The 9650-nt window shown below is 16.2% G+C and overlaps 2 protein-coding genes across 2 annotated transcripts, besides 22 other annotated features; both read left to right on the top strand. All coding sequences in view use genetic code 6, as the record gives it.

The window, feature by feature from the left end:
• The first annotated feature begins 1565 nt into the window (after nucleotides 1-1565).
• Nucleotides 1566-1619: a microsatellite.
• Nucleotides 1620-1686: 67 nt separating this feature from the next.
• Nucleotides 1687-1734: a microsatellite.
• A 68-nt stretch (nucleotides 1735-1802) lies between these two features.
• Nucleotides 1803-1908: a microsatellite.
• Nucleotides 1834-1902: a microsatellite.
• Nucleotides 1835-1899: a microsatellite.
• Nucleotides 1843-1899: a microsatellite.
• Nucleotides 1909-1984: 76 nt separating the features above from the next.
• Nucleotides 1985-2032: a microsatellite.
• Nucleotides 2033-2179: 147 nt separating this feature from the next.
• Nucleotides 2180-2267: a microsatellite.
• Nucleotides 2218-2275: a microsatellite.
• A 33-nt stretch (nucleotides 2276-2308) lies between these two features.
• Nucleotides 2309-2343: a microsatellite.
• Nucleotides 2344-2437: 94 nt separating this feature from the next.
• On the top strand, nucleotides 2438-5081 carry IMG5_061790 (hypothetical protein; the record flags this gene model as incomplete). Its single annotated transcript, XM_004037034.1, has 3 exons — nucleotides 2438-4276; nucleotides 4318-4551; nucleotides 4611-5081. 3 exons carry the CDS (start codon nucleotides 2438-2440, stop codon nucleotides 5079-5081), a joined length of 2544 nt encoding a protein of 847 aa, XP_004037082.1.
• A 25-nt stretch (nucleotides 5082-5106) lies between these two features.
• Nucleotides 5107-5153: a microsatellite.
• Nucleotides 5154-5435: 282 nt separating this feature from the next.
• Nucleotides 5436-5518: a microsatellite.
• Nucleotides 5449-5483: a microsatellite.
• Nucleotides 5519-5703: 185 nt separating the features above from the next.
• Nucleotides 5704-5749: a microsatellite.
• Nucleotides 5708-5749: a microsatellite.
• Nucleotides 5750-5761: 12 nt separating this feature from the next.
• Nucleotides 5762-7393, top strand: IMG5_061800 (hypothetical protein; the record flags this gene model as incomplete). The annotated part of the gene is made up of 4 exons (XM_004037035.1): nucleotides 5762-5843; nucleotides 5895-6282; nucleotides 6330-6589; nucleotides 6909-7393. Coding segments are annotated over 4 exons (1215 nt in total), but the record flags the coding sequence as incomplete, so codon positions are not given.
• Nucleotides 6787-6824: a microsatellite.
• Nucleotides 6975-7093: a microsatellite.
• Nucleotides 7052-7097: a microsatellite.
• Nucleotides 7057-7099: a microsatellite.
• Nucleotides 7066-7132: a microsatellite.
• Nucleotides 7177-7236: a microsatellite.
• A 284-nt stretch (nucleotides 7394-7677) lies between the features above and the next one.
• Nucleotides 7678-7712: a microsatellite.
• Nucleotides 7713-9650: the final 1938 nt, after the last annotated feature.

A 9650-nucleotide genomic window follows, 5' to 3' on the forward strand; every position in this document is an offset into this window, starting at 1 on the left:
TCTTCTAAATTTAATATTTTTAACCTAATTTTTTTTTTATATATATTTTTTTAATAAAAAAACTTGCAATCTCTTGCATTTAAAGCTTATGCTATGTGCTCACATCCTATTTAACCTATACTGTTTTCTGATAAATCAAGTATTTTTGCTTTACGAGATATTATTTATAATAAATCATCTGCACCTTTCTTTGATATTCTATTACCTTATAAATAAAAATTATGTATATTAGGAATTTTCTTTATTCCTTCAGAAATTACTTCAGCATATTAATCTCCATATTACATATGCCTTAAATTTATAAAAATAAAAAAATAAAATAATAATATTAAAATTTATATTAAATATAAAATATTTTACCCTATTTTTAAATCTTAATCAATTCCATTCTCTTTTATTAAACCTAATTTACAAGGTATTAATTATTATTTATTTGTTTCTGCTATAATATTTGTTTAAGCAGATGCTTTTTTTTTTTTAATATATATATATACAATTATTATTTTTTACAGGCAATATCATAGAATTTATTTTACTATTAAATTTTATCGACTTTTTTATAATGTTAATAATATATTTCGATAGCATCTTCTCCAATTAAAGAGTTATAATGATTATCAATAACATCTATTTCAAATGAATTTTCCATATTTTTAACTAATTAGTTTTCTTGTGTTTCTTCAATCATTTTTTATTATCTATATTATTATAAAATTTGCGAGTCGTTCATATTTTTAAAACTTTATTCTTTTTAAAAATCGGAATCTTTTCCCCATTTTATTACTTGTTCTTTAAATTATCGTTTTTAATTTAAAGAAGGACTCATTTTTTTAAATTAATTTAATTTTTATTAAAAATTATCTATTACACTATTGTTTTGCATTTAGTAGTCTTTATGATTTTATAAGATTTTGAATTTGTTTGACCAGCTTTTATCTAATTAGTTTTTATGGTTTAATTTTATATCATCCTAATTTTATAATAATCTTGGAAGGGATAATGCTTATTGAATATTTTCTGATCTTGCTTTTATGTGCATATTAATTATAGATTTATATTAAATTATTTATATTTTTTAATTTATAATTTTTATGAAAAAAAAATAAAAAAAATATTTTTATAAAATAACATTATAATACCAATAGTGATTAATCTTTTTTTAAAATAAAATTTAATTTATTACTTATAAAAAATATATAGATTTATATAATTTTATAATAATTATTAAATATATGTAAAAAAAAACTATAAATAATTATTATTTAATAAACTTGAAGAATATTATTAACAAAAAAAAATATATTTATATAAATAAATAACAAAATTTTAAAGAATAAATAAAAGAAAAAAAAAACATAAAAAAAAGGTTAAATATATAAATAAATTAAAAATGAAATAAAAAAAAAAAAATTATATCAATGATAAAATAAGAAAATTTAATATTTAAAATCATATTTTATAAAAAAACAATAAAAGTTAATTAAAAATAAAGAAAATATAAAAATATAACATTTATATATAAAACAATTTTAATAGAAAATATTTATTTAAAATATAAAATAATGTAATTATACTATAATATTATAAATTATATATATTCATTATAATTAATTATAATAATAATAAAAAATTATAAAATTTATACTTAAAAATCAAAAATATATATTAGTACTAAATTAAAAATATAAATTAAGAAATAATTTTTAAAAATATAAATATAATTTTTATAAAATTTGGTAAATGATAAAAATTAAATATAATTTTATAAAAAAATTTATAATAATTAGAATTAAAATTGGAATTATATAAATATTATTATAAATTTTATTTTATTATATTTATAATAATAAATATATATATAAATATATATTATAAATATATAAATATATAAATATATAATATTATTATTATTAATATTTTTAATTTAATTTTATTATTTTTATTTTATTTATATATTTATTTTCTTTCATTTTATAGACAATAGTATTTTTATTTATAAATTTAAATATTTTGTATTTTTAAATATTATATTATAATATTAATATATTTTATATAATTTTTTTTTTTTATTTTTATGTTATATTTTTACACTTTATTATTATATTTTGTTTATAATTATCTAATTTTTAAAATCTTCAATGCATTTTTTTAATTTTTTATAACAATATAATTTTTTATATATATTTCTTTTATTTTTATATTTTTAATTATTATTACTTTTATTTTATTTTATATTGTTTTTTTTTTTATCATTTTTTTTTTTTTATTATTATATATATATAATTTTTAATAAAATATTTTTTCATTATTAAAATAAAATATATATTTAAAAAAAATAATATTGATTTTTTTTTATTTTTTTTTAAAAAAATAACTTTTTTATTATACAAATATATAGATATACTTTTAAATAAAAAAATAAGTTTAAAATAAATAAATGGATAACCTAGATTAATAATCTCTAGAACTCGAATCATTTCAAAAGCCGGCACAACCCCAATTGGACAATGACATATTTCAAGTCCTTGAAAACTTAACAAAAGTTCAAAACGAGAAAACAAAGCGATGTCAATCTTTTAAATAATAAGAAAATATACCCATTCAATATATACAAAACACCCCAAAAGAAGAATTAGTACTTGAACACGTAATCTAATTTAAACGTCAATTCCAATATTAATTATACTTCGAGGATAAGCGAGAATTATTTTTATACCCAAAAAACGAATGTGATGTCTACAAATTTATATGTACAACCGTTCGTCCTACAAAACTAGGATTTTTAGAACTTTATGACTATTAATAATGCTCTAAATATTTATCCTAATATATTTAATATGAAGAATTAGATCCTCCAAATGAATTTCCTTAAATAATTCCTTCTCCAACTAATGTAGCCGAATGGCAAAAAGGAGACTGTTTTGATTTAAGTATTTTATTATGCTCTTTACTTATAGGTGTTGGCTATAATGCTTATTGTGTGTACGGGAAGGCTCCGCGTGAAATAACTACAAAAAACGAGTCATAGATGGAATATCTTTTTTTAGATAAAGGTAAATATGTAGAATTTGATGATAAAAGGCCAAAAGAAAACACCCAAAACAATGAATTTAACATCAAGAAAAAAATCCCAATAGTCTCAGCTTGGGAAAAGAAAAAAGAGTAGGAAAGACTAGATGAAATAGCTGAAAAAAAACGCATAGCAATGACCATAGATGATGATGAAGCTGATGAACTAATCGAAGATCCTTATTAAGGCGAAAGACTTCACTGCTGGGTGCTTATAAGACCTGGTAAAAGGCAGATTGAGAAGAATATCTTCATTGAACCTTCTACGGGAAGGCTTTATTCACCTGAAAATTCACCTTTTGAGTCTATTGATTGTGTTTTTAATAATATGAATTTTTGGATAAATATGAAGCCTGAATGTGAGGTAAAGAACCTTAATTTTGATGAAATGGATACGTCTTTAAATTGGGAATATGTTATGTTGGATACTTTGTAGTTTTAGGGAAGTACTAGTAATGAGGAAGAAGGGAATCCCGATATTATTTTAGATGAATAAAAAGATAAATAAAAAAACCCGGAATAAGATTAACTTCAGGATATTGCTTAATTATTAGATATGGCACCCCCTTGGCCTCCTAAAATTTACATTGACAAGGAAAAATTTATCAAAGGAAGCCCTTTAGGGGAAGGTACATTTTTTTTTAATAGAGTAAAAGTGGATAACTATTCCCCTTATTCTTAAATTAATGACGGTTTAGTATAAAAAATCAGTATATATGAAGATTTTAAAAGACTTAAGGTGAAAGAATATAGATATTTTTATAAGCATAGGAGTGATAAATTATCTATTAGAAGAAGATTTCCATTCGAATTTAAAACTATAGAAGATTACGAACCTGCTAAATATGAAAATAAATAAATTCCATAAGCAATGTAATAATGGAAATAAGTTATTTAAATAGACAGACATATGAAAGTTATTAAATATTACCCAAATAGAAATCATGATGGGTTAATTGAAAGATTCGAACTTATAGGATAAAAGACCATCCTTTATTACTAAAATAGGGATGACAAAGTCATTTATAGGTCTATTAGGTTTGATCCAAAAAGGACTTCTGGAAATTAAAATAGCGATAAAACTTTTTAAGATAATCATGTAGGAGATGTTATTATTACTAAAATGACTTAAAAATTTGAAAAAAATCCAAATTATCCAGCTAATGATTAAATTTAAAGAATGGTCATTGATTTAATTAAAGATAAGGTATTTTTTTTTACTAAATAATACATTTTATTTTTATACAGGTTATTATATAATATCATATGAATGAAGGAGAAATTACTCCTATAATAAAAATTTATTCAAGAGATACTATGCATGGATTTGCAAAATTAAATGAACCAGGTGGAGATAATAAAATAGATGATCCTTTGGTTTAATTAGAAAATACAAAAATTGTCAATTTAGAAAAGGAATGCTTAAATTAATTAAAATAATAAGAAAAAATTGCAAAAGATGATGAAGGATAGATGAGAGAAGTAAATATTTATATACATATATATATGCATAAATAAAATATTTATAATTAAAAATATAGGAGAAAGTGAAGTTAGAATATACTTTACATGATAAAGCAAGAATAAGATTTAATAATTCATTTAAAAAGAATGAAGAAGATATGGCAAAAGATGCAGCCGTAAATGATTATTTATATCCATTTTTGGAGAAAAGAAAACTTTTAGGAGAACGAGAAATACCCTATTAATAAGCAATAGAAATTAAAAATGAATTCATGTCAAAATTAAAAGAAAGATTTTTATCAAGAGCAGAAATTATTTAAAGAAGATTAGAAGAATAAAGATAAATTTTAGACTAGAAAAATTAATAAATATCTAAAAAACCAGAATTAGATTAAAAATTGGCTGAAGAAATTAAAGAAGTAAACTTTAAAATAGATATTCTGGAATAAAGAGCGCTTAGATTTGAATCTATGGCACTTCAAAAATATCAAGAAATGGATAATAAATTAAATAATGATGGAAGATTAGCAGCTATTCATAGAAAATGATTAATAAATAAAATAAAAAATAAATTATATATATATATATATATATATATATATATATATATATATATATATCTTTACTTATCATGATTATTATTATATTTATTATAATTTTTTATATTAATAATTTACTTTAAAAATATAATTTTTTTTTTTTCTATTTTTTATATAATTTTTTAATTATTTTTATTAAAAAAATATATAATTTATATATAAATAATTATTCTTTTAATACATATTTTTTTAGTATTTTTATATATAATTTCTTTTATTTTATTTATATTTATTTTATTTGCATATTATCTTTTTTTATTATTAAAAATGAAAAATAATATAATTTTTAATTAAATTTATATTTTAAAATATATATAAAATATTAAATTAAAAAAAATATTAAAATTAAAATAATAATAATAATATTTAATAATTAAATTAAAATAAAAATTCATTATAATAATTACATTTATTTTTTAAAATAATTATTTAATATTTTAAATATTAATATACAAACATAATTTGTCTTTAAATTAATCTTATAATAATTTTTTTTTAAAAATGATTTAAATTTAACAAATTATTAATACAACAATAGAAATAATTATATTTCTAAAATTTATTATATATTTATTATATAATTAATATAAAAAAATATTATAAATAACTAAAAAAATTAAGAAAGTTAAATGAATATAATAGATTAATTTTAAAATATATGGAAACAATTTTGCAAGCCAATAAGATAAAATTACTCCCTTTTTGATTTAGGTATTTTTAACAAAAAAAATAAAAATAAACATAAGTATATATATTAAAAAGGACCTCCAATATTCTAAAATGACTTTTGTCAATATAAAAGAACTGATTTTTAATTATAAAACAAAAAAAATCAAGAAATAGTATGTTCTATTTACGAAAACCCGACTATATAATCAAAATATTGCATTTTATATTTGCATTCATTAAATGGATCACGTATTGAAAGCAAACATATAGTACAATATGCAATTTAAAATGGTTTTTCATTTGTTTCATTTGATTTTCCAGGATGTGGACTTTCATAAGGAGATTATGTTACTTTAGGTTATTCTGAGTAAAATGATGTTGAAATAATAATAAATTATATAAAAGAGGTAAAAAAAATACCTTATATATCACTATGGGGACGTTCAATGGGTGCTGTTACAGCTTTATTATATAGTTAAAAGTACTTAATTTTTAAACTAATAAAAATTTATATATATATATTAATAGATTTCCTTAAAATATTAATTGTATGGCTGTTGATAGTCCGTTTTTGAACATTAAAAGTGCAGGAATTAATATTATTAAATAAAAGATTGATTTACCTGAGTTTTTATTAGGGAGAGTTATGGAGTTTGTAAGAGGATAAATTAAAAATAATTTAGATTTTGATATAGAAGATGTAGATTGCGAGAAGAATTTAAATAATAGTAGCGTTCCGGCTATATTTATTGTTTCAAAAGAAGATAAACTTATTTCTTGTGAAAATTGTAATAATTTATACCAAAAGTATCCATTTTCAAATAAGGAGTTGATTTTTGTTAAAGGGGAACATAATTAAGAAAGATAATTAGACGTTATTAAATAGATAGTAATGTTTATTAAAAATAATATTAATATGAATAATAATTCTATATTTGAAAAAAGTAAAATAAATTAAAGTGAGAGGCTTAATTTTATAAAGGATTTATAATAAAATTAATTATAATAAAATTAATTAAAATATAGTAAATCATAAAATCATTAATATTTATATAATAGTTAAGGAAATTTAAATTTTTAAAATTATTTAAGAAATAAATCTGGAAGTAAATAATAGATTGAATTTGACTATTAATATTAAGAACTTTAACCAAAAAAATAACTTATTTTTTCAAAAAATATAATTAAAGATAATATAAAAAATAACTAATTTAATAATAATTAGAAAATATATTAAGAAAATGATGAGAAAAATAATAAATAAAATATAATATAAAATAATTATAAATAAATAATTAATGATTATAATTTAAATAAAAATGATTATAATAGCTAATAATATAATAACTAAGATATTCGTGCTAATACTTATTAAAATAATAATAATAATAATAATAATAATAAAAATAATAATAAAAATAATAATAATTATAATTTTTTTTAAAATATTTAAAAAAAAAATGATTATAATTATAACTAGAATTAATTAAATTATTAAAATTCTCTAAATAATCATTGCACTAATATTCATTAAAATTCTTAAACTAGTTTAAGTGGTTTAAATAATTAAAATTCATAGTTTAATTAAAACCGTTTATATTTTTAAGGTTCTTTAATTAATTCAGTTTTTATAAATCACTAAGGTAATTAAATTAATTAAACTCCTCATAATAATTAAGATTCCTAACATAATTAAAATTATAAAATTAGTTAAACTAGTTCAAATCATAAAATTTATTAAATTAATTAAGGAAATTTAAATAACAATTATAATATTAAAAATGTTTAAATTAATATTAGTTAATAATAATAACATAAATTAAATAACCTTTAATCTTAATTTATAAAATTTGAGTGAAAAAAAATAAAATATTATAAATTAATAAATAAAAATTAATAGAATAAATAATTTTTATATTAGAAAATAATACTATTATATTTTTAATTTCTTAAATATATTTAATTATTTATAAAAATTTAAGATATATAAATATTTTTAGATATTTTTCCAAATAATATTAAATGAAATACTAAAATAAACAACCTTCTTCAAACTCTTTTTTTTGTAAATAAAAATATTAATTGATATAACATTATCAAAAATAACAAAAAATAAAATAACAAAAATACATAAACAAATATTTAATAAAAAACATTATTCATAATATATATTATTTATAGACCTAATTATTTAAAAATTAAAATGAATTAATCTTCAGACAATTATATATTTTTTAATAAACAGAAGTTTAGTATTGTTAATTTTACGAAACTTTCGATTCTTTTTAATTAAAAATTAAATCTTTTGTATCAAGCTAACCTTAATTTAAATAATGATAAGTTTTTTAATATTTTCTATTAAAAAAATTATATTTAAAACATAAATAATCGAAATAAATTTATTGTATATATAGTTTTTGTTTCAAGAACAATTTTAATTGTAATTTATTTTTTTCTCTAATTGTTTTTTTTTTTTAAAATAAAATATTATTATAAGATTTTTTAAAATAATAAATATGTGAAAATAATGTACTTTTTAGACTTCTTTAATTAACTACAAGTAATTGTATATCTCTAATAATATTTTAAATCAACGAATAAAATGAATATATTATAATTTTTATTATAAGATAACATTCAGAAGATACTCCTAATTCTTTTATAATGGAAGTAAGTAAAATCTAGTTTTTAACAAATTTAGAAAATTTATGAAATAAAGATCTTTAAGAACTTCGTGAATAATTCGTTTTAAAGTTTTTTTCTATGGAAAATATATATTAAGTTATTATAAAAAAATACAGAAAGAATTTAGTTGGAAAAAAATTATATTAAAATTAATAAAAGAAACTTTAGTGATTAAGTATATAAAATAAATGATTTATTAAAATTCTTATAAATATCAAAATTAAATATATTATTGTATTACTTATAGACATATATAAAAATAAAAATATTCAAAATTATAATTATATATTGAAATGTAATAACAAGAATAACCAAAACTATTCGTATTATAAATTTGATGAAAAAAAATAAATAAAAAAAGATTTTGAAAACATTTAATTTATATAATTGCTTTTCAAAATAAAAAATTGCAAGAATTTGTTTAAATAAATTTTTTTATCTATGTAAAAAAAAGAAAAAATTTTCTATATAAAAATATCCAGAAATAGGAAAATAATTAAATATTTCGATTCTTTAGATATAAAATAATTTATTAATATGACATTATATTTTTAAGTATTTAATATTTATAGCTTATATAATATTTTTTTATTTATATAAATTAAATATTAAATTTATTAATTTAAATTTTTATTAAAAAAAATCTTAATTTTAAGAAAAATAAAAATAAAATATTTAATTAATTTGAAAAGAGTTATTATAAAATTAAAAAGTAAAAAATATAAATAATTTTTTTTATTTTATTTATTTAAAAAACTTAAGAATTATTTTCATTATTTATGATAGTAAAATAAAAATTTAAATATTACTAATTTATATATTTTTTTTCATTATTTCAGAGTTTAAAAAAAATTATGTTATGTAAAAATTATTAAATAATATAAAATTATATAGAAGGTATTAAATTTAAATAAAATAAATCTAATAATTTTATAATAAATACTAAAAAATATTTTTTTTTAATATTATATAATTATATAAAATATATGATATATATTAATTTTAACAAGTTATAAAAACTATATAAATAATCTTTTCAAATTTATATATTAAAAATATCAAATATCATAATAATCAAAAGAATCATTATCAAATAAATTTTATTATATCTTTATTTAAGGCTCTGTCTTTTCTAAACAGCAATTTATCATTAGTCTAAATTTA

Source organism: Ichthyophthirius multifiliis, assembly GCF_000220395.1.
Source record: "Ichthyophthirius multifiliis unplaced genomic scaffold scaff_1120509250280, whole genome shotgun sequence".
Taxonomy (NCBI): Eukaryota; Ciliophora; class Oligohymenophorea; order Hymenostomatida; genus Ichthyophthirius; species Ichthyophthirius multifiliis.